This window comes from Sebastes fasciatus, chromosome 21 (assembly GCF_043250625.1).
Source record: "Sebastes fasciatus isolate fSebFas1 chromosome 21, fSebFas1.pri, whole genome shotgun sequence".
NCBI lineage: Eukaryota > Metazoa > Chordata > Actinopteri > Perciformes > Sebastidae > Sebastes > Sebastes fasciatus.
In genome coordinates this window covers 20,093,527-20,119,992 of record NC_133815.1, presented here as the reverse complement: position 1 = coordinate 20,119,992, position 26,466 = coordinate 20,093,527, and the positions used below count along the sequence as shown (strand labels likewise).

Here is a 26,466-nt window from a genome sequence, read left to right as displayed (position 1 = left end):
CACAAACAAAGTATGTTGTAAAACAGAACAATCTGTCTAACGTAAATGACTCCGCTGCAGTGGCTGCTTTTTAATACAAGTTATTTCAGGTCCTCATGGTAAATCGTCCAACAAGGGAGGCCACATCCTAGTGAAGGACCTCTCAATTCCTTTACGAATGGCACTAATTCACTCATGACGGAGAACCGTGAAGGCTTATAGGTGTGTCTGTTGGACACAAACTGCCACCGTTGCAGACATTTAGCCACATCTATTGTGAGGCTTCAGTGGATCTCAAAACCCGACTTTTTCCCCCACATCGTTTCTCCCCAAAAGACAAATGTGTGAGTTGAAGGAAGGACTCATAAAAGCACCCACGTGTACACATGACACATTGACGTTGCGTGCGACTGCTTGAGTGATATGAATGCAGCCATGAGCAGCAGTCCGGCGGTTCCTAACCACCTACTGGAGGGATGACTCATTGGTGTTCTTTCCTTAGACATATGCAGTCGAGGCAGCATGAAGAAAAAAATATGGTGCTTCTTAAAAACAAGGTCAGTGATTTCTTTTTTTTTGTTTGGATGAATGCTTATGCAATAAGCTGAGTCCATATTAGTTTTTCTTTCATGCAGGAACCAGGCTGGCCTCAGGGTTGGGGGGGGGGACAAGTCTGGCTTAGGGGACATTTTTCCCTCCTTTTTTTTCCTTCTCCGCATTCAGCTGTGGTCACCTCTGAGCTTTGAAAGAACAACACTGCCAGGACCGATGGAGGCCTGAGCTGTGATCTAACAACATGTGACACACTGGTGGGGAGTAGCTGTGAACAAACCACTCCGCTGCTGCTGCTCCTCCTGATGCTGCTGCAGCCGCTCCACCAGCCACAGCCACAGTCCCTCCATCTGGAAAGTGCCTCATTGTTTACAGATGCAGCAATGCGGAAAAGGAAAAATATCTGCACTCTCCCAGGTTTAATTTCATCTCAGCCCCATTTACCTATTGTTGCTCATCTGCCTCAAAACCTGAGCGCGGGCAGCAATAGAACTCCGTCGCCCTCGGTAACACCTCAGAGAAGGTGGCTGAGGCTGCCTGAGCAGCCACGGAGAGGCATTTATCAGTGTCAGACACGCCGCGCACAGGACTCACCGCAACACAGTTGTCAGCATAATTTGGCTGCCTTCATAATCTCTGACTCTGCAGCCCCGGGGATTATTCAACTTTTTTTACCTCTATTCAGTGGCAAGTAATATCTTTCTATGTTTTGCTTCAGGGTGCGGAGGGCTATCTGAGCCCAGAGCGGGGCCCACTTTGTGTCTGAACCGGTAGGTAGGAAATGATTAGCATATACAGATGAGGAGGAGCGGTGACGTAGTTTGATAGTCAGAAATTAAATAATGCAACGAGTTTATGAGAGAAAATTCACACTGAGCCACCTAATGGGGAAGAGTAGGCTGCTAGATAGGGACCTGATACTGTTAAAAGTTGAACACCATGAACATACAAGACTGGTTTTCCTCTCTCAACTGGAGGATGCTGATGCTGACCATGCAAGACGTCCTTACAGCTATTAATTCAACTCCATGCATATACAAAAACACAACATCACATACATGTAAATTATGTATTATAAGTGATGGGTAAATTATGGCTCATTGCTACAACACATCTCAGTTCAGTTATTTTGTCTCAGGTTAGTCCAAACTATTTTGGTTGAGATTAAGGTTTTTACTGATGGTTTGAGAACGTCCTCCTCAGAAAAAAATACTCACTCCCTACTCGTAAAATACCGCCACTTGGTCAGTGCATCTGATATCGACACACCGAGGCTTTCAACTAACTCCAATGTAAACCCATCCACATCATTATTAGATGCTCAGAGCAACTGACATAGTATTATATAGCAAGAAAGTCTGTGTAGGGTGGATGTGGAGTCAGGCTGGGTGATATGGAGAGAATCCAATATCACAATATTTTTCACCAGATACCTTAATATCGATATTGCAACGATATTGTAGGGTTGACTATTGGTGCTTTCTTAAAATATTTACACGAGTAATGTGGATATAATGACTAAGTTGGTAAAATCAAATAATAGAATAGCTAGAACAGTCTGGTAAATTCAGAAAATTACATCTCTTTACTTTAATGCAGCCTGGAAATGGCGTATTATTATTATTTCTGAATAACAGTTGGCTGTTCACCATCAATTAGTGTTCTAATCATTTACTCTAGCAACAACTTGTACCAAAACAAACTCCATTTTTGGTTGCTGCTGTTTTAATTAAAAAAATAGACATATTTAAGATTGCTTTCATATTATCTTATCCTTAGATAGTATAGCTAATCAGCAGTCTCATTTCATTCGCACACGTTTCTTTTCTTACAGACGTGTTAATTACTTCAGCTTACAAAAATAATTTGACGTTAAATTGTTGATGAGCGATAGCTTTGCCGGATAAATATTACAGTGTTTTACAAACTGGTTGCTGCGTATTATTATTATCCCTGATTTGAAAAGGAAGGGATTCTTTGAATCGTTGAAATGTGTTCATGCTTGTCAAAGAAATCCACCGGGAACACGGCTGACCTCCACAATAATGAAAGGGTTAAACTATCCTCCACTAACTCGTTGTGCACGTTTTCCATTTCTTGCAAAGGCTGATGATGTTTGCACTCCCCAAGACGACTCAATAGGTATTCCACCGCACACATCTTTGAAAGGTTTTCAGCCTCACTGGGCTCGATGAAAGACAAAGGTAACATTGGCATTCTTTGCAATTCCGCTGAATGTAATTACAGACTTGGTATTAGATTCCCATGATGGAGATGTACTGTGGTTAATCTCATGAATTCCATTTGTTCAAGTTCAATGAAAACAATGATAACTTAAAGTCAGCAGCTTTTTTACGAGATTTCAATTGTTCTAAATTGACAAATTGTGTTGCTTTCAAACCCTTATTTTCAGTATACCATGTTCAAATTCTACCCACATCAAAGCAAAGGAGGATGATAATTAAGGTACAGTGAAACTCAAACCACATAAATGCGGGGAAATAACACAGAAATATGCTACTGATGTGGGCCAGCCGGCTCAGGCGGGGAGTCCCAGAGCTGAGGAGCCTGCAGCAAGAATCCCCTCAGTAATAAGGTGAGTATTAAGAAGCACCGGAGGAGGACTGCCTGAGGGATGTCACACGCTGCTCACGGGGGGGATGAACGGTTCTGAAATATAGCTGGGAGCCTGGCCATGTAGTGCCTTAACATTAACAGTAAAGTCTGAAAATCAATTTCAAAACTTTGCGGCCTGCAAAGAGGCGCATGAAAGGGTGGAATGTGTTCTCATCTTCTAGAATTAGTTAAGAGCCGAAATAACTGCAACACTCCAAACAAGACCTCTTCAATATCTCTGGTGACTGTAAAAAGACTTTCTTCTATAATCCTCATCTGAGGGAAACAAGACTGCATCACTCTCACTTGGTTATCAATGGCTATTATTATTATTATTATGGAGGATATTCCTCTAAACAGAGTGTACATGTAAGTTAGTGAGAGGAACAAGCAGAGCTTAATAACAGGGTCTCCGATTTTGATTCATTGTTGGTGACACAGTGACGAGGCCTGCATGCATGCTTCTCAGACTGGGCTCCGCAAACATGCATGGCCATTATAACCTCTGCAATTACGTAATTGCAGCTATGAGACGGGACTCGAGACCTCGATTGTTTCCATGGAGATGAACTGGGACTCAGAGAAAAAAAGTTGCGATTACGAATCCGTCTACTGCTTCAGCACCACCGCAGAGAGGGCCATGGATTTAGCAATGCAACAGCATAGTGAGAGAGCCGCGATCGGCTTCAGCGGCCACGTTACAGCCGGAAACCCGCTTGAGGCTACTAATATTTCAGAGCAATGGTCGGGGGCCACAGATTACAGACCGCAGGCAGATAAAGGATCAATGAGTCAGGCAGACTAGACTAACATATCAGGCTGTTGTCATGCACTGTTCAAATCTATACCTATGAAAAATAATGCACTATGTATTGCATATATCCCATGTAATCAATTCATATAAGATATAATTAAATAAGAACTAGGACAGGCGACATAGTATATAGAGTGATAAAGTTCCTACGCAGACTTTATCGCTTCTTTATACTACTGTATGTGGCCTGGAGGTCGGAGTGGATGGGTGGGTCTCAAACTAGCACGACATTACATTGACATTCTGCGTGTCATGAGGACGCATTTTAGGCTTTTCGTTAGGTTCAACAGCAGTTAGGTTCAGGAAACAAAACCACTTAGTTAGGGTTAGGAAAAACGGGATGGTTGGGCTTAAAAATAAGTATATAAACTAAGTAAAATACGTACGTAAACAAAGTAACATTAGTACAGAAAACACGTACAAACATCACTAAAACACACGTGACAAACGTGACGTAACTTAACTAAAATCATGTGAAATCAGAAACTCAACGTTGACTTTTTGTCAAGTAACTTCCGTATTTAAAGCTGAAGTAGGCGAGATTGGAGCAAATATGATTAAAAAAAGTTATTTTTATAAAACGGTCGCTATATCATGAAAGTAGTAAATGAAACAGGTAACCTAAAAAAAATCATGTTCCTCTGTGTCCTCAGGTGCTCCTAACGGCATCTTCAAGTTTTCACAGACCGTAGGATAACAAGCAGTAAGAGCTGACCTGAGGTCTGCTGTTCAGCTGCTGTCTATGAGAGCCGGCTGTCAATCACTCACGAACTCCGACCAATCGGTCAAACTAGGCAGCGCTGATCAAATATGAATCAATATTATGTTACGTTAATGCCTATTTCTCTCCTCAAATGTTTTCAGAATCATCTTGTAGTGCACGGTTTAGCTGTCAAATTAAAAAGTTTGTGACACCGCCACCATTGTGAAATCTGGTGAAGGAACACCAAGTTATGGTCACATAACCGTAGCACAACCAATAGGAACGCTCTCTCAATGAAATGATAGATTTTTTAAAGCCTGAAAACAGAGCCATGATGAGGTGCAGAAGTCTAGTTATCTCTCAGAAGACTTGAATTACAATATGCTGAAAGTTTTTTTGCCCAATGATGATGATGCCAAAAATATACTGCCTACTGCCACTTTAAGTTACGCCACTTCTGTAGTTATTTTAACCCAAACCATGATCTTTCCCTAAACCTAACCAAGTAGTTTTGTTGCCCAAACACTGTGATGTGTTGCTCGTGTTGTTGGACATTCGTAGGAAAAAGCACAAAAAATAACAAACTTTTCTTAAGCTACTATATGAGCCATTTAGGATATATTTAATATACTCTGTGACGGCCCCTGCCTCACTACTGAGATGCCAGTGTGGATTTGGCCATTCATTCTTTCCCTGTGTCCTTGAAGGTATCACGGGAGAGGATGCCTGATGCAGAGCACCTGATGCTGGCGCGTCCTGAGTATAAAAGCCCCAATCAAGTGCTGCTCTGCCCTCTTTTCCTTCACCTGGACTCATCCCTGTCAGAACCTGCCGGGCTGCCTTTGTTTGGCTTTTCTTTAGTTTTCACTCACAACACATCACACTTCATCATGCTCACACATCCACATCTACATTACTGATGTTACTGACTGACACACTCCACATTTGTAGTTTTTTGTATATCCTTAATTTATTTGTAATAAATATCTTTAATTTACTATCATTCACTGCGTCCTTTCCCGTATTTGTCATGGCCTAGGAGCCGGGCTATGACAACTCAACTAAACAATCCCTCTCCCCCTGCACTCTCTCTGCTACTAAGGGATGGAGAGAGGGGATGCAGGTTAACAAGCGGCATGCATTTTGGTAATTTTGCTAACTAGTGGGATGGCATCCTCCCTCCCCCTCATATCGCCTACTGATTATATTCATATTTATCCTGAGGATCCTCACATCATAGATGGACTAGCTTTGGATTAGCTTTGCAGAATATAACAAATCAATATTATTCAGCCTATGAATATTTTGTATGTATAATGTCTTCAAAAAACTTGGCACATACTATTTTTATTATTATTTACATTGTCAAGTGGATGGAATCAAACAGAGAGTCGGCCCGAGGCCCCTTGCAGACTGCAGCTGAACTCAAAGTTGAATCTGATTCAACTTTGACCTTTGATGTTTGTCATGACCTTTTTTAATGTGCAACCAGTCAGATGACAGCTTAATGTGAAGTTGCCCGGAAGCCATGTGTGACAGAGGACAAGCAGACAGCATTCTATGTTGCCGGAACACTATACGCAGTCAGACGGGGCTACCGGCTTTGTGGAAAAAAATGCAAGTTGTGACCAAAAATTTCTGCTAGACTTTGCCCCTCAGGGAGGCTGATAGGGATTTAAATCAATGCAAAATACTCATCAAGTACTTGGCCAGCTAATCTGAATTCTGGCTCTCAAATCACACATCCCTGCTGCTACTCTTGTTCTGCAACACCTGCACTATGTCTTAAAGGGTCAGTGAGACCGGATACTCTCGAAAAAAGTCTGTTTAGCTGTTCAGAGCCACCGGATACTGGAGATTTCCCTCTCACTTCATCCACAGGGTCAATCATAAGTGAATGACGCAGGTCTCTATCAGTCTGCCTTGAAAACACTTGTGAGGGAGGTCTGTTTTCGGAAATGGGCCATTTTGTACTTGACTGCTGTATAAACACATGCTGAAGTGTTGTTCTGTGTCTCAACCAAAATAACCTTTTTAGGTAGGTGACTCACAAATGCATCACGTCAGAAAGGTTGCAGACCAGACTATATATGCTGCTGTTAGTAAAAGCTCTGACTACACGAGTCTTTTTCTGTGTTCCACTGTGACCTGATTACGCAACCCTCTCCCCCGGGGCCTTACCTGAGCCGGGGTTGTGTTTAGCTGTGTTGGAGGATGTGTGAGAGGTGGAGGTGGAATCCACCCTCTGGTCTGAACTCATGCTGTCCTGAGGTGAGGTGGACTTTCTCGGCTTCTTGTCCGTCAGGTGGAGCGGGGAGCTTTTCTTGGGAGGCAGCAGTGGCCGTCGTGGCCTGGCCGTGGCGTTGACCCTCAGCCAGGCTTGGGCTTTGTACTCCACAATCTCTCCGTAGTTGGCTCGTGTCACCCGGCACTCGTAGAGTCCTTCGTCGCTCTTGCCGACTCTGGAGATCTGCAGCTTGTGTGAGATGTCGTTGCCCTGGACCTTCACTGTCTGTTAGAGTGATTAAAAGAGACCGCAGAGTCATAACAGTGATGGAACACCACGAGGTCTCGACACATCACGCCACGTTGTTCTACGACATGTTACATGACTGTTACACTGTGACATTTGGATGCAGAAACATTCAGAAGAAGTGGACTCATGCATATAAGCATATACAGAATGATAATTATAGGTTGAAATATATTGCTAGGTGCACAGGCTTCAAATAATGGTGTGTGCCAAGAGCATATGCAGATTTTCTTTCACAGTCTCACGGCAGTTTTCCTGAAATAGTCATGAGATTTAATTTATTTGACTTGTATAGACACAAATATCCCTTTTTTTTGTGATTCTCAGCATGTCGTTCGTATTTTTTGTGCGTTTTCTTACGAATGTCCAGCAATTGTGTGGCACGTGTCAATTTCCACTCCAGTCTTTTCAAAATAAAACTACTTATTTAGGTTTAGGAATAGGGTTTTCAAAATGTCCATTGCCAGAGGACCCAAAGTAATATTAAGGATATTATATTATTAAGTAATATTGAGTATAACACTCACTAATACCACTGCTGCATGGAACGCTACATGATGCCAACCAAGAAGGATTGTTAGGTTAAATATCCGACTGCGAGGTCCGACAGCGGTTGCACCGGGAAGCTCCGATGACTTCATTCTGCATAGTAAGTAGCCACATGCTTCCAACAGAGGTGAAACTCAGACATTTGTCTTCGACTGTAAAATTGCTTGTTATGCCATTTATTTACCCTGTGATTTTAATTTTATTTTTTTTCGCCCCGGAGCAACGTGGGCCCTTTTACCTGGTCGAGCCCGAGAGCTTGAGCCCTGGTAAACTCGTGTATTAAGACGGCGGTGCAGAGAGAGTGTGTATTTTCGGAACAACAGGACTTTGGGACAATGGGTGTTTGTTTTCGGAATAACGGGCTTTCTGTCTATTGGCTTTTTTTGTCCAGTGGTGCATTTGTTGGACTATTGGGTTGTTGAAATAATGGGCAGTCCCCTCCACCTCGCAGCTATTTATACTTCTTGGTTCGAAAAAATGTGAATTACATTAGAAATGAATTACCTGTTGACCATCATTACAGAAATGTGAAATTTGTGTCAATATACACAAATCAATATATCAAATGTCACTATTTCACAAACTGCTGTGCAACTGGGCTGTTTCTTTCCATCTTGTGGTGAACTTTTGAGGGTTTCGGACCACCTTTTTATACCCGGTGGCCTTTAAGCCAACATCTTTTGTTTACTGTCTTGTGCATAAAATCTAGTGGTATTTTAAGATGAGCTATCTAAATAAAATCCGCTATTGCAGTACATCTACGTAATTGAGTAAACTTTCTGGAAAGTCGGCTGAGAAACTGGTTTCAGATAAAATAGCTAAATGGTAATGTATGTTTTTGGCAGACATTAAGGTATTTAATCAAAGAGATGCAGCAGTCTTGTAAAGCCAGTGTTACCATTAAGCAGTCCTGCTCATTGATTTGCAATGCTGCCTGCAATGGCTTTATACAACCCAAAGTATTTAAAAGGATGTTAAATCTTGGCCTTTTTAGTGGTAAGTTTATATTTGGCTAGTAAATTGGTACAGACCATGAAAACCTGGCTTCACATTTTCAGTATGTCTCCATAATATTACATATTAATGACTAAAGGAATGATGGAAGTTAAAGTTCATGAAGGAAATTCCTTAGGTATTATATTAAATGTGTCAAAAACTCATAAGACCCTAATCGCTAAATTCTGATCTGTGCGTTTATTAATAAGAGGTAAGGAAGTGACCCATGGTGGGGTGTACAGCTCTGAGAGCAGTGCAGAATACTCATTTGCACATGTATGTTAATCAGAACATGCTCAACTGGTCGAGTTGTTTATACACAACTATTTCTTTTGTTTTTTTTAACCATATACATTCGAAGGAAATATAGTATGTATTTATGAATTATGGCTGCTGTTCATGTCCCATGTGAAATCAAAAGTCAACATTGACTTCTTTGAAATTCACGTAAGGTACACGCATGGTTCGGCATAAAATAGGTAAGTTTGTTAAACAAATATACTTTTTTTTAAGCCAGAACCATGATGTTTTACTAAACCTAACCAAGGAGTTTTGTTGCCTAAACACAATTTTGTACAGTTTTTTGAACATTTTATAACGTTAATTACGTTCCTATAACCGCGACCGCAATTGAAAATGCAGTTTTTGTCAGGTTAACAAAGCACAGCACTATGACACTGGAGACTAGGGTTTACATCCCGAGTCCTGCATGTGGTTAGATAAAGACAACAACAAAAATGTAGGTTTACGGAAAGGTAGTGGTTTTGGGTCGATACTGAAATAGTGAACATGTCCTGTTTTGTGCTTTTTTATGTTCCTAGACATATGCCATTACTTTACAATGTTATCATAACTCATGACTAACACAATTTGTAATGAACCATAATTCACCTTTAAAGGCATTGACACACCAAAGTGATGATACGAAAATGCAAAATACTCGAATGCAAATATTAGATGTCTTGGGCTTTTATTGTGAAAGGTAAGAACAGAGGGAGTGGATCTGGTAGGCGCTGCCATTGTCAAGTTTGAAAGGAGGAATACAGTTTGCCGTCTTGGTTCAGACTACGGAGCCTCTGCTGTTGTTTCATAAATATAGGCACAACTCAAACTGTTTAGCACGTGATTGGTTGAGGCCTTTATTCCTGGTGCGGAAGCTCAGAAAAATCGCCCCCGTTCCAAAAAAAACAACAATTAAGTTCCTTTTTTTGCAGCGTTATATTTGCGTTCTGTGTGAAAGTATTCATGACAAAAAACAACTGTTTGAAAAAATGTATTAAAAAATGTCCCTGGGGTGTAAAGGCCTTAAACGTCATCTATAGGTCAGCTTGACGTTAGACCTGGCACTTTACATTGCATGAGCCTTTTTGACTCTCTGAGGACTCCAGTTAGGTCACGGGGAGGAAGTGTAGGGTGTGTTGCACTGGGGCTCAGAATGCACATACAGAGTGACAGAAAAAAAAAAAAAAAAAAAGGGGGCAGAACAGTTGGCGGGGCATGAGCGCAGGAAGGGAACCACTCTGACAGTAATAACACACTGCCACTGATTTCACTGATTAGCTCCTTTCTCCGGTTGAAGGTGTATTATTCGGGGCAAATCAGCTGCTGTTGTGTTTGCTCGGAATGAAACGCTGCCAACTTGCGTCACGGCGGCACACATTAGAGAGGGTCGCAACCGGCGACACAGGACGTGCGACTCAACTTACACTTATTTTCGTCCCCTCGTCATCGGGATCGGGCTCCGGTATCATCTCCATCTGGGGAACACAGAAAGAAAGGGAATCATTAGCAGGGTGTAAGTAGCCTGCTGCTGCAGTGGAGCTCTCCAAGTGAGGACACATTCAAATATGTATGTCATGCAAGTCTAGTGTCAGACTCCCTTAAACCCAGCTACGAGATTACTACGACAACATTAAAAAAAAAAGGGGGCACCATCTATCCGCTGACGGTTATGAATCTTTCATTCCAACATCAACACACAGTTTACAGACTGAGGGGTTGCATTGCTACTGCTCTGCTTTTTAAAAATAAATGCACAAAGATGTTGCCACTGATTTTTTTATTTATTTTTAGATTCTTTTGAGTGGTTGTGTCGAGAAATTAGACTGCAAGGGAATCAAGGGACCAGGATGCTGTGTGAACAAGCTTCTCTGAGACAAATGATGCCTCAAAAACCCTCCATCAGTCTCCGCAGTTAAAGTTATAATATCCATGAAAACTTATGAGGAATAATAAAATGTCAGACGGACTGGAATAGCTTTTTTCAGTGAAAGAAAATCAAAAAAGTAGTGGGGCTCAAGAAATGCCCCCGTTTGAGCCCCGGCGGCATAATTCTAGCACGGTGGCAAGCACTAAGCCCACAGCCTACATCATGGACTGGGCATTGATTTTAGAGGCTATAATTTATTTATCTCACATCGGATGCCAAATGGATGTGTGCCCGGAAAAAAAAGAGCTGAAGAGGAGCAAGAGCAGTGCAGCAGAAAAAGGCTCGAGAGGAGGAGGAGGAAGTTTCTCCAGAGGATGTGGAAGCTCCATGGCTGAGACGGGGGAAAAAAAAAAAAAAAAGGCAGGGTAGGAGAGGGATAAGATGGCTACTTATGAGCATTCGCAGCACAGAGCGTTCCTTCAAGTGCTGTAATTACCTCGGAGGAACCGGGCGCTTTTCTCTGGAGGATGTTCGGCAGACAGGTGATTAATGAGCGGAATTAGGAGCCATAGCTTTCCCTGTCTGCATGTATGCATGACTCTTACATCTTGACTCCACAGATGGACCCAGCATCCTCTATTGTATCAAGGAGAGACGACTCTAACGGGCGAGGCAGGATTAATTGTCCTCAAGTCTTTGGCGTCGGACAGTTTCAAGTCATCAATTTCGGCCTCCTCTTTTTTTACAAACTTCACAGTGGTTATATGGGCTGGGTGTGCAGTCTATATCTGTCACCTGAGGAGGATAAAGTTCCACTCGAGGACAGATGCTCTACACACAGTGGCTGCCGCGTTCAGGAAAACATGGCGACTATTAAAGAAGATGGTGAATGAAACGGTTTAATTGCTTCTCAGACATTTCATTATGGAAAGTCCTATGGGGCTAATAAAATTGCTTTTTCAACACAACACAGCTGAACTCTATTCTTTTTCCAGTGTCCGGCGTTTAATCGATTGTAATATAAAATGAATAATTAAAATCCTTTTCTGGCATTTGTCCCAAGCGGTAATGAGCAACATGTCGTCATTGCTTCATTGATTATTAGAACATTCTGTTCTGACTGATCGAAGAATACATTCTTTAACTATTGGGTAACACTTTATAATAACTATCATTTATAAATGGCCAATCGATAGGTAATTCAACTTAGTTATTTTACTCTAAAGAAATTGTATCATTGTTTGTGTAATATGAAATAATTACTTTATAAATTATAAATTCTGTCATAGCTGATAAGAGACAATAATAATTGCATTTTGATTAATTTAGTACATTTCTTTTGTAGTCTAGTGTATTTAACAGTTTATTGTTGCACACATTACAACATTTGATATACTATATTAATTATTTATTAACAATTACCAAATAAAAGAAAATTGTTTTTCAAAGCATCTACAAACAATACATACTGTAGATATATACAAATTATTAACCATTGACAGTATTAACTATCTATTTAAATATTGTTTATAGATGCTTTATAAAGTATTTATTAACCATTTAACAATGAATGACAATCATCAGTTGCAACTAAATAAAGTATTTATTCAAGGTTTACAAATAATATCTTAATCATAAACAGATACTTATATATATAGTATATCAAATGTTATAATGTATGCAACAATAAGCTGTTATAATAAATGATAGCATTACTAATAATTAGGAAATTGTATTAATAATCATTTAGTTGTTTTTTTTAACAGTAAAATAACTATTACATAGTTTAATTAACTATCAATTTACCATTTATAAATCATGGTGATTATAAAGTGTTACCAACTAACTAACCGATCAAGTACTGGTTACCGATTCCGTCATTATCTTTATCATTGAAAACCATTTTGATGATAACTACGGAAGAGATAAGCTTGAAAGGTTATAATCCAAAGTAGCCTTTTTGTGTTTTCCATGACATTATTTGTGCACATCTTCTCTCACTTACAGCTCCTCTCACTCTTTCTCTGTGTCATTGTAAAGTATGTTTGTATAGGTCCTTCTGTTGACTGCAGAACTGCCTGAAACTCACCCGTTGATATTACTGCTTCATTTGCATGGCCTACGGGCAATTAGCTACACTATCACTGCTCAGGGTGTCGCAAACCGACTCAGTCACACTCTCTGGGCTCTATTCTGGTGTCGGCGCACAACGCAGCGCCGCATCGGTGAGCTTGTATTTTTCCTGCAGCGTACTGAGGTTTTTATCTCTCCGGCTGCACCGGTTTGGTGATTCGCCATGCACCCCAGTAGAAGGAGAGGAGCATGTAGAGGTTGGCGATGAATCCAGCGGTGCTCTGCAGGACGATAGCTCGGCTCACTTTTGTTCAATAATAGTTTGGTCCCTTTATTTAGTGAAGGCACAACCATATAAACCTCCCTTTAATCACACAAACATTATTCATTATTCTCACCAGCTCTGACTGTTAGTAGCCGGTACTGAAGGCCTTTCCTTCACTCTGCTGACTCTTTGCAGACATCAGAAGGCAGCATATATGTTCTATCTGCAGTCTCTAACTGGAGTGATGATGTGCAATGTCAAGGTACAATTACACACTGCATGTTAAGTTTTTGTTGCAAAATACCAACCTTGTCATATTGATGAATTATTCTACAGGTTCTACTCAAGATCAACAGGCGTGTTGAAGACGGATGCGTTCACAGCCTCATTAAAAAATCGTAGATCAATTAAAATGTTTCTCTGCAAATTCTGTGCTAATAACTCCCTCAGGGTTGTCCGTTCCTGCCAGTCCTCTGTGTATCTCCATCCATATGTTGCAGTGAAAAGTTCGGTTTGAGATGGATGATGATGGATGGGTAAAAAAATCTGCTTCAATTCATGTCCTGTCTCTTTATTATTTAATAATAACATAGTTTCCTGAGGATAATTAAGTGGTTTAAGTTGTTAACTTTAACCACACTGTTGTTGCCATGTGCAGCTGTTATAGAAGTGACAAAGGTGAAGAGCTGAAACCTACTGGACAAATCACACAAAAAGATTGTTTCCACCTACTTGCACATATTTTTTTAGTCTTTTTTAGACAGTCAGGAAGGAGCATAAACCTTACGAATAAATACACCAGACAATACACTGAACCACTGGTCAGTAACCACTGGAGTTCTGGAGGTAGACAACCGTGAACATCCCTTGAGAACGCCAACTGTCATGTGTTCTCGTACCAAAACAAACACAACGGTAACTCAGCAGCTTGCACTGTTTATATTCAGTGGCTGAAAAAGGAGGAAAATGGAGGGAGAGGCTATTGGGGAAAGTGGACTTGTACAGATGGAATTGGCAATCTTTTCTCACTTCCCAACTCGTCAAATGCCGTCGCTTAGTCATTGCCCCTCGGTGTCTGATACCGATGTGTGTATGAGACACACCGGGCTTTCAACTAACTCCAAAGTAAACCCATCCGCGTCATTATTAGACGCCCAGAGCAGCTGACGTTGTATAATGTGCAAGAAAGTCCACTTGGGGATGAGGTCGGGGTGGACAGTCGGGTCAAACAAACACATACTTTCACCATGGAGACCACTGTGTCCTGTGTGAAACAAGTCTACATTGACTTATTTTACCTTTCTTCTTTTATGTAATTTAAGTACTTAACTAAAGGTGTGTGCATACATAAATAATAATCTTACTTATTTCAACCCAAACTAAAGTAAACCAACATTGGAAGTTTATTTTGAAAAGACACTATATGCATGAAACAAGCGGTCCAAAACTGACGCAAGAGGGGTGCATAGCATGTCATAGTTCGAAGTGTAGGGCCACTGACCAAGCGTCGGTATTTGAATAGAATAGAATAGAAAGCTTTATTGTCATTGTATTAAATACAACTAGATTCACATTTCACGAGCTGGGAGTGAGAATGTGTTGCAACTGGAGGAATCGCCATTCCTCTTCTTCTATTATTTACCGCTATGTCTCCCGCAGCGACACACAAGTGACGCCAACGGTCGCAGATGTCGGTCACAGATATCAAACATGTTTAAAATAATCTTTTTTATATGCCTACTGCCAACACCAACTGTCCCAGACTGGAACCGACCCCGTCTGGAACAGACCCGGTCCACCTTGGTCCCATCTGTCACAGCGCCCCGAATCATATTCAGAATCGGCTCAACAGTCCTGATATTGCGCCTTCAAGAGGGCATTGCTAAAGGAAGAGTTAGTTATATTATTAGAAACTAGCGTTTCCACCACTGTGGCTGTGAGCATGTAAACAGGAAGTTGATCAAACATTTGATGTTTATTTTTATTTGTTGAGAGCTAAATTACCAATTTTAGAAATATGTAAACTGCAACATGCACCCACTCGCCCAGACCTATTTTTAATGATGTATTTCTTTATCTTTGTCAACAACTCAAAAAAGAACTATGCCTCAAGGTTCATGAGAACATTTTCATGTTAGAGAACCGCATGCATGGTTGACATCATAAACACTGCGTAACATCCAGCAGCATCAAGACACAGACTAATCACACAAAGCAGTATTTTAAGGAACCCACAGCTAGTATGTGTGTGGGAACAGCGGAGGAGGATAAAAGCAATGACTATCAATTATTTTTGTTGTTTCTGGACAATATCTCCCTGCTTGAATTCACATATGGAGAATAAATCCACGTCTGTTTTTTTTTTTTTATATATTTCATCTAAATTGACTATTTGAATTTGCAGGCACTAAAAAAATAAATTCATTAAAAAAATTAGGCAGTATTTTATGAGTGTGAACCCATTAGTCACCCAACACTGTGCAAATGCAATTAAGGTAATTGTGACTTAATGAATGTCCAATATCAATTCAGAATCCTGGCATTTATCATCCACTGTAAAAAGACATTTATCTGCCACTAAGATGTTGTTGCTGTGTGTCATTAAAAAGAACAGATTAAAAACACAACAGCGCTAAATCTTTTACAGAGGACAATCACTCTGTTGCATTTAACCGTTTCGACTCGTCTTTATCCAAATGTGTACCTGACAAATGTTCCCCACAAGTTAAGTTTGGAGCACGCGACAGCAATGCGAAAGTTTTCAATGACACTGTCGGAAGAAACCTCCATTATTTTCCCATTTATATTTCATTTCTATCGCATGAGTGCCTTCTGAGCCAAAGCCGCGGCCGCTCGCAAGTATCTCAATTTCAATCGCTTGTCTCTTTATTGCAAAACCCTTTCCACCATGACACGCTGCCATTCTTCATGCAAATCTCAAATTGACTTCTTGTAAAATGTGCTCCGCAATTATTGGGCATCAAAAAGGCTCCATTGAGTTGCTGCGACTAAATTAACGTCACATGAAGAAAAATTTTTATCATTTAAACTGAAATATAGATGAGACCACCCTGCGTTGCTGTGATTGTATTACGGCTCTTACTGTGACGGGACGGGCCCTGACCCCGGATGATAGACGTGCGCGACCAATGAAAAACACATTAAACGGACCAAATATTTAAATGACTTTATCGCTTTTTTACAAACACAAACACTCAGAGGAGGTTAAAGTCAGGTCATGGACTTCATATGACACATTAAACCCTGTAATCTTAAGCTATGGTGGGAGAGGAAATGTGTCATTATATACTGCAGTGAAAGGCTTATCATCACCAGTTTCCATCATGTGATGCCAGCTTAGTGTGGTATTGAAATACACATTAAAAAAGACCTCTAAATTGTCCTTTAAATATGATAAGAAGCAATAATATTTCACTTAAATGCCTCTGTGATGTGCTACCCTTCAAAATCCATCTCAAGATGTGGATTTAAGGGTGCTTTCACACCTGTGATTGGGTTAATTTGGTCGGGACCAAGGGAACTAAAATGATACAGTGTTGCATTGTAGTTCTGGTCCGGTTTCTGTTCACACTGACTTTTTACAAATGTACCAAGAGGAGTAAACAGGAAGTTATACACACCGACAGGTAACTCATTGATTGTCATCTTGCATCATAAGGACCCTCGTGGGGAAATCAAATTCTGACGACTGGGAAAAAGGAGGCGTCTTGTACAGTAAAGATTCAGAACTTGTTACTGTGGGATCAGCGCGTTCCCACCAACAGGTGTATGAATACCATGATAATGCACAAGGCCTTTAGCGTGCAATAGATACGCCTTTTCTTGATTTCCTTTACCGTGAGACTGGGTTGTCGCTGTCACAGACTTCTTAATGGACTTATGAACTGACAAAGTACAGAGTCAGATACAAGCACAGCAGTTTTAACAGCTTTTGACCTGTTAATCAGGGAAAATCCCCGCGCTGATGTGCATACATGTTGATTTGCATAAAAAGGTTATATACATGGGGCACGGTGGTGCAGTTAGCACTGTTGCCTCACAGCAAGAAGGTTCAAACCCGGTTTGGCGCCCTTCTGTGTGGAAAGGCGCCAAGCCAAATGGTTGTCTGTCTCAATGTGTCAGCCCTGTGATAGGCTGACGACCTGTCCAGGGTGTATCCTGTCTTCGCCCAATGTCAGCTGGTATGGACTCAGCTTCTAAATAGTTTTTAATAATAGTGTTAATAGTCTTGCCATCAGCTCTTAGAAATGCCACAAATTGATGTACATGCTATTATTTAAACTTAATTTGAATCATGAATATGATGACTTCAGATTTGAGAAAATAAAAAAGGACTTCATCCAGTTTGACTTTAAACATTATGCATTATTAGCCTCATTTTTCTGGAATTAGTTTGAATCAATTTGACAGCAGCCGATCACATTGTGCAACCAAGAGGGAAAGGTGCAGAACAAACTTTGTCCCACCTCTTCAAGCATGGCACACAGCGTACAGTAAAGGCTACAGCGGAATCACTCAGCCTGGATCTATGTTTGAGCCAAATGGGCCCCTTCACGACCTGAAATCAAAATCTACAGATCAGTTTCACCATGTTTGTTTCAAGGCTGATAGATATACAATAGGCTGTATCTGAGGGCTGGGATCGGGCTTACAGATTAATGTCATGTACTGCAAAACTCCAACAACAAAGAGAGAGCAGAAGGTGCAAGTCGTGTGGCTCATTGGTCGCCATAGGAATGTAGATTTTTGTTGTTCTTTGTGGCTTTTAAATCGAATGTGTTGATTGTTTTAAGCATATTTTTTATGTTTTTATGTAACGTTTAATGCTCTGCACATGACATCACATGCATTCAATATTTTAATAGGGAAAACAAATCCTGTACCTAAATACTTAAACAGCTCTTGGCTGTGTTCCTTGCACATCTGGATCCATTTTGTTATTAGCTGGCGTCTCTCTTGTCGTATAATTGGCCAAATATGCACCCTGCGACACAATGTCGGGATATCTCCAGTGCAGCATCAACGGGGGTTTAATAGCACAAAATGTCTCAAAGATCTGAAACACCATGTCGTGGTGTCAGTCTCTCAGAATCAAAGAGCGAGGCTTTCTTTGTAGCGCCGCCATTTGCACTGATGCTCAATAATGATAAAAGGAGAAATCCATCATGGAAGAAGAGGTAGAGATAACAGTGTCTCCGCCCACAGCAGCAGAAAATAGACCAGCAAACTGATGTAGCAATATGATGGTGCGTTTTTCATAAGACAAATGTAACCCACGACTGAGTGTTCTCACTTGTGAGCTAATTATATGCCCGTACACCCACTTTGATTGAAAGCAATGAGTTCACGGCCCGTTGATGAGGAATGTAGGACATCACGAGCTGAAGTCGAGGTAGATGAGGCAACCTGTGACACATCGACCATCACAAATTGATGATGTTTAACAATGTAAGAGTATCTGCCCGGATTTTTGTTTTTTTTGAAAGAATATATCTGCAAAAGGCAGCACGGAAGCTAGAGTCAGAATAAAAGAGATAGTTTGAATTGATTTGATGAATATCATAAAAAGACAGCTGGCATGATAAAAACACAGAGCAATCTTCTAAAGAGGTGGTGACTGACAGAAGACGAGCAGACTGACTTACTAAGCCAACAAGAGACACAAGTATTGACATGGATACTTGCATCAAATATACAATCTCCAACTTGAAATACAAGACATGCCATCATCAAGAGACTACCTGTCTGAAAGAACGATTGATCAACAGCATAGTGAATGCACTGTGCAATACATCCGATGCTTACTCAAACAGGTTTCTTTGCCCACTGCCTTGAAGATGAGTTGATGTCCGAGAGGTCCGTGGCACTCTGCCAGGGGGTCAGTGAAACGTTTTCAGATTCATTCATTTAAATTATCATGATCTACTGTATAATAGTTCATAGATTACTTTTTTAAAAGGCTGTCAATCAATTTGAATAATTAATTTTGATTATTCGCATATTTTTTATCTGTTCAAAATGTACCTTAAAGAGAGATTTGTCAAGTATTTAATACTCTTATTAACATGGGAGTGGACAAATATGCTTGCTTTATGCAAATGTATGTATATATTTATTATTTCAAATCAATTAACAACACAAAACAACGACAAATATTGTCCAGAAACCCTCACAGGTACTGCATTTAGCATAAAACATATGCTCAAATCATAACATGGCAAACTGCAGCCCAACAGGCAACAACAGCTGTCAGTGTGTCAGTGTGCTGACTTGACTATGACTTGCCCCAAACTGCATGTGATTATCATAAAGTTGACATGTCTATAAAGGGGAGACTCGTCGGTAACCAAAGAACCCATTTTCATTCATACTGTATATCTTGAGGTTAAAGGTCAAGGGACCCCTTTGAAAAAGGTTTAGGAAAAACCTTATGATTGGGCTTGACATAAGTACGCAAACAAAGTAAAATATGTACATAAACAATGGAAGCGGAAAACAAACGTAACTTCAAAATAACTCAGCTACACTTTGGGACATGAACAGCGGTCTCCTGGTTGAAAGTCCTGTGTTTGTTGGACCCATCCATCGTAAGCAGTGTCTCTCAATTTTATTCTACGTCATTAGCTGTGAACTTAGCATATCCAAGCTCCCATGAGGGAGTTCCAGGGGGTCCCAAGAAAAATGGGTAATAGTGTATCTGCACTATTTAATTCACTATAGAAGTGAGTCCAATGTGAATAAGAATCATAAGAGTGACACTTCTGATCACAGGTTTCACTTCATCCACGGTTATCTCCTAAGCTGTAGTTGACAACTACATAATTCTGGTCTTAATCATATCTAACAATCAATCAGTCTTTTCAGATGGAGGTCCCTAAAGCGTAAAAAATCTTATCAAATGGGGGTCCGTGACCTAATGTGTATTAATTTATGTGTCCATGACACGATAAAGGTTGAGAACCACTGGACTACATGGTGTACACATGACAATAAAGGTGTTGTTATTACATGAAAAATGACTTGCAAAATACTGTGTCATTCATACGCAATTTTGTGAGGCAGGGCTGGAGTTTGACGAGGCTGTCAGCCTTAATACAGTGCGTACTGTTTAATGTAATACTGTATTGGTTACTGTAATCCTGTCCATACTGGCCATGAAACAATTCCTTCCTAACGTGACTCCAATATCAGAATTAAGGAACAAATTCCCACTTGTCTTGTGGTCAATAAACCCCGCCGTCAAGAACATCCATATTGGACAATTATGCCAAACCTTGGATTATGTTCAAGATACCCACTTGATTGCTGAAGCTTCGTATTAACTTCCACTGAAGTTTAGAATACATTTTTGCACAGAATGAGGACTGTGGATTTTGTTCCTCCTTTTCTACAGTGTAGTCAAAGGGATCATTTTACAGGCAGTACAGACAAGAGGAATAATTACAGCCACCAATAACTCTTGCATGAAGATAGCCTTGAGCAATTCCAGACCCGTCCATGCAACAGGCTACTTCTTCCACGTCGTATAGCACCAGTGTACCTAAGAGAACCATACCAGTTCTGCTCCTAAATCTGTAAAGGTTTAGGTGTGCTCCACTTGTTCCGCCATTGTGAGACTGAACTTCTCTTACCTTCTCAAAATAAGTGGTAAATCTTCCATGTAAAATCCTGTGAACTGTATAACGTTGGATTCGGTGTGCTCTTTCCTCAATTCAAACCCAGAGTATAGCTCTCTTTAAAAACTCTGCGATCCAGCACAAGCACAACTCTCACTATAGTTTGTTTACTTGGTTCAATGTGAGAGCATTCATCTTATGAATACATATCAACAAAACCCCAGGGCAATGCGATAGAGGAGTAAAACGCCGCATGTGTAAGGCACCTACAAATTGACAGTGTATTGATACCCGGTGACACATCTCCAATTATGATGGATGTGTTTGGCGCCATCGACATTCATTACAGCCAGGACAACTTAATCACATCCGATAATGAGCTATGAATGCTGCGTGAATTTCAAATTCAATCTGTCGGGCTCTCGGTGGCGGTGTGCCCCCTCTCTTCAAGAACAAAAGGTGAGGCCATAGTGGGTGGAAAGTTAGAGTACATAAAGCACAGTAGTGTGCACTGCAAAGTGCTTCCTAATTACAATGCTCACTGACTCCCGCTTGAAGATGTTTTGGGTCTAAGCTTAGTTGTTAACCCTAATTACATCCCACAGCTGACAGGGGTCCCATTCACATGCAAACACTAATCCCCTTCACAGCCCATTGGTTTATGACAAGAGCTATGTTAATTACATGTAAAGCCTGCAATTGTGCGTGTAGAAAACATGAAAGTGCTTGAATTGTGTACAATTACTCCATTACTTTATTCAGTGAAGGGGAAATGATCCTTTGACAAGCCAATGTTACAGGAATTAAAGACCAAAGGAACGCTTGTATTGAACTGTGAGATGGTCTCAAAGCACAACTGAAACAGGGCGTACAAGACGGCGACACTAAAAATGCCATAACGCCACATGCACCGCATCACATCTCAGCTCTGTTCATGACACCCATGCACGCTTTGGCAGCGTTGGAAGGAGGACATATCAGGCCCAGTGTGCAACGCTCAGGTCAATATCAGAGGTTTGTCCTCTTTTCAGCCACTGCTCTCGCAAGTAGCCGTGCAGACATCTTCAGACATGCACTTGACTCTCTTTGTGTCGCAGCATCAGGATCCTACAGCGCTCGCTTCCACGAATTACAATTAGTCGCCAGGCCCCCCTAAAGAGCCGCTAGAGTGCTTTCAAATCTTCCATCATCTCTTCAAGTTTCATCAAAATTGCTGCACTTGGACACTCTGTGTCTCATACATGTATCATTCCAGCTTATAACATGCAACAATGTCTGTAGACGCTTCTCTAAAAAGGAATCTTTTTTTTAGGTAATTTTGTTAAAATTAATTTGTGCAGTAGAAATTTTGCTACATTTGCTAGATGACTAAAACAAATCTTGTAGTTTCAAATAATATAAAATGGCGGTGCTTTATCAGCCATCTTAATTTGTTAAACTCAAACACAAAAGAAGTTGATCTTACATGCTACAGCATTGCAAGATGCTGATCTCATGGAAACCACATTCGTAGTGCTGGTACGATATGTATTGCAATTTTTAAGTATTGCGATTCGATATTACTTTTTTTGTGATTTTTGTTAACATTTTTTAACACTACACCATGGGAAAAAGTTGAATCATACACTTCTTGGGACTTTTACTTTGGAAAATATATAAATTGATACAGTAAAAATGTTTGATTTTCAGCATGTATGTAGTCAGAGATGTCCTAAAGTCCAATATATCAATAAATGCTTGACAATGAGTCAAGAAAAATAGTTTTTAGGCAACAAAACTAAGGTAATGGCCGTACTTAGATTTAGGCAACAAAAGCAATAACGGTGTTATTATTGCATGCAAAATAACTTCACAAATTGCTGTATAAACCACTTGGTGAGAGCAGTCTGTTCAGATACATACACTCACAAGAAAGCCAACAAAAGATGTACTGTTTAACCTTTAACTCCACACTGTTGTTCTTTAAGAACAAACGTGCTGAGCATGAGAATCCGCTCATTAAAACACCACTTAGTTTCTTTCTTCTGAAATATCTCGACCGGGGCCTGGTCACTCTATTGTTGCCTGCAGCTGTAATTACTCATTACTGTAATTAAGCAGCGAGTTTTGTGCATGTGTCTTTTGTCTTTGGTTTGAAATTTTAATCAGTATGCTGTGATAAGAGTTGCAATTTGCTTGAGCTTAATTTGCATTCTTCCAACATCCTTGAGTGACAGTGGTCAGATTCTGAGGACGTATCACGTGTTTAAACGGTGGTGGAATCAGCCTTCAAGCATGTGTGTGAGATATATCAACTACAATGTGTTCATACTTTAAGTAGTTTTGTATTGCAAAATATTCCTAACTATAACAAATTAATCAGAAGACGACAATGTTGTTTTAGAGAAGGTGCAGGGAAGTTGCATCGTCTTGGTGGTTTACGACACATTACAATATAACCACATGTAATTACAACGTCTAGATCCAGACACAGACCTTTGTTACATGTCATCCACCTCTCTTCTATCCCCCCACATGTTTCCCTTCACTGTCAAATACAAATAAATAATTCAATAATGCAGGGAAGCACAATAGTTTGGATCCAAAAAGAGAGAAGCCAAGTTGACAGCCCATAATAGTGTACAGTCGTAAAAGTGTCACGACTGGAAAAGTAATAAGTCTGACAGGAACACAGAACAATATTCCGAAGTCCTCCAAAACTAAATGACAAAATATGTCACTTGTCATCGCACATCACATCACATTAATGAATATCATTGAGTGTGCCAGCAGAGGGCACACTCTCAGCAATAGTGGATAACGACAGGTCTCTTTAAGTCAGTGATGAAGCTAGTTAAATGTAAAACAGTCCAAACATGAAACTGTGCAAGAGAATGAGGAGCCCGGCTTGTCTGCTAACCCAAATCCCCCAATGCTATATTGCATCTGAGGAAGGATCCAGTTCAGGTTATAACTCTATAAGCAAGCACCTGCTGCTTAATGCGCTGGCCTGAAATAAGGTCATTCCATACACACTGATAAAGGCTATGGGAATGTTTCTGATTCAAATAGAAAGGTACATTTCCATGCAGTAACTTTACAGAAGCCCAGCGCACAATGTGTGGTTACAGGAGAAGAGACCCTGGACTGACTGTTTTTGTGTAGCAAGTGGAAGGAGGAGAATGGTAAATGGACTTGCACTTATATAGCTCCTTTCTAGTCTTCCAACCACTCGGAGTGCTTTACACGACATGTCACCATTCACCCATTCACACAACCATTCATACACTGATGGGCAGAGGCTGACATACAAGGTGCCAACCTGCCCATCAGGATCTAATCTAAATGTTCATTCACACACTGACGGCACAGCCTTCAGGAGACATTCGGGGTTAAGTACACTTTGACATGTGACTGGAGGAGCCGGGGATCAAACCTCTGACCTTCCGATTGGCCGGCAACACGCACAACAGGGCATCTATGCTGACAAGTTGTCAGTTGTCAGCTGCTGACAAGAGGGATACAGAGATATAATACAACAATAACAATGTTAACATATAGATGCTAAGCAGGTGCAATGATCACGATCTTAGTTTAGTGTGTCAGCATGCTAATATTAGCACTAAACACAAAGAAGCCTAGATGTTAGGCTGATGGAAAAGCATGAATAACTGTAGCAAATTTCAATCCATCCAATAGTTCAAGACATTTCACTAAAAAGTGAAAACTGTCAACCTGCTGCTGGCGCTAGTGAAAAACTCAGAGGATTACCAAAGTCAGCAGACTTCATCCTCAGGGGATTTCATGTTGAGATATTTCAGTCGGGATCAAACTGGTGGACCGACCGACAGACAGACCAGCACTGCCATCCCTAGAGCCGTGCCGCTAGCATGCCTACGATTTCTACGGATTGTAACTTTGGTGAAGTTTAGGCACTAAAACTTGGTCTAGATTAGGGAAAGACTGTTGAAAAGGTCAAAAGAAACCAAAGTTAACTGTTGAAATGAGGAAATGAACAGCTATGTGTTTTATGTAAAAGAGGGCGTGGCTTAAGTAAAGGGGGGCAGGGATAACCCACACCAATGAAAAAGGAACTCTCTGCTGAGATCAACGATGCCTCCGAACAATGGTCTACGAGAAATGGTTCATGAGTTATGAAAGGTGCGGGGCTGGGTGTAGGGTGAGGGACTAACAGTCTTTAATGAAAAGGATCTCTGCTGAGTCAGCCCGGTCTCACCAAATGGCATATGAATGACACAGTAATTTATAATTAGTCATTTTGTGTGCAATAACAACGCCGTTGTTGCTCTTGCCGTGTTGTTTCATGCCATGTAGTCTGTACTGATTGGAATGCAAAGGCATATGCGTGAATATGCTACACTCAGAGCTTGTGACATAGAAAAAAAGTGAGAAAGACTCTTTACGGCGGATGGGTCCAACAAACACAGGACTTTCAACCAGGAGACCGGTGTTCATGTGTCAAAGTGTTGTTATTTAGGTTAGTGACGCTTGTGATGTACTTAGTTAAACACACACCTTCACACGCACACACTTGACATCTATGCACATTTCGGCATCCTATAGGATGGAAATTGTGCCGCCAAAGGTTGGGAAAATTTCTTAGGGACAGACTGAACAACAGAGTGAGATACTGTATAGAGCTGCTGGTCGCAGCAACAAAAATATGTGAAACAATTTCTTCTTTTTACTGAATAAAAAAAAGAAAAGAGATTGTAAATTAGCTGCTTTATCTTGTCCTAAATCAAAGTGTACTGCGCCTTGAAAGCTGCTCTTTCTAAACCCTGCATGATCACTCTCTCCTTTTAAATGTCTACCTTTGTAGGTTGGCACCCAGCAAAAAGTGCATCCAATAATCCAAGGATGGGAACAGACAAGCGTAGAAAAGGGCGTGATGAACAAGCGTGAAAATAAATCTGCACCTTCTGAGAAGCCCTAATTGATTTGGCAGTTTAATTTTTGTCCTGGCTGGCTAATCCATTTCCAGGGAGACAAAAAGGTGAAATGGCCTGGCTGGAAATGAGGGGACAGAGGCAAAGGCGGTCTCCGAAGAATACTGAATGGAATGAGAGACACTGAGTGAAATGTCAATTCAAGTTGACGGCGGCTAGCAGAATGACAAAGTACTTACTACTCGCAACGGGAATGCCTAATGAGCGCCGAGAGGTGACATTTGAGGAGAACGCTGAATTGTGACAGCTTTAGTCCAGTTTTTAAAGCTCAACTAGGCTATTTTGTACATTGGCAGCTCAGACTGACGGCTGCATGAAAAAACCTGAACTGATATGCCCAGATATCCTCAAAGGGCGTCATCTGCCGGTCTGTCCAGTTTTATCTGGAACGTGCATTGCTCACTGTTACATAGGAGAAACCTTTACTTAGATTTCTCTCTTCCTTTGGACAGACTTTCCATCAGTGACAACAAAGAGAATACCATTTAATTTGGACAAAGGGGGAAAAACTACAGCAGTTCAATTAACGCAAAGTCCTTTTTCTCTTCCAGCTCTACTTTGTGGTTTCGGTGGGTCACTTACATCAATGTTTTGCCTATTACAGCTTCTCATCGAGCCTTCCAACTTCCAAATGAACTCTCTGCTCTTTAT

The 26,466-nt window shown here is 40.8% G+C and overlaps 1 protein-coding gene across 1 annotated transcript in view; it reads right to left on the bottom strand.

Moving 5' to 3' along the window:
• vstm2a (V-set and transmembrane domain containing 2A) overlaps positions 1-26,466 on the bottom strand; it is a 90,404-nt gene that overhangs the window by 13,857 nt on the left and 50,081 nt on the right. The window contains exons 3-4 of the mRNA XM_074621923.1: positions 10,449-10,499; positions 6,846-7,176 (exon numbers count right to left, since the gene is read on the bottom strand). Coding sequence (XP_074478024.1) covers positions 6,846-7,176; positions 10,449-10,499 — 382 coding nt within the window. The remainder of the gene's footprint in view (positions 1-6,845; positions 7,177-10,448; positions 10,500-26,466) is intronic.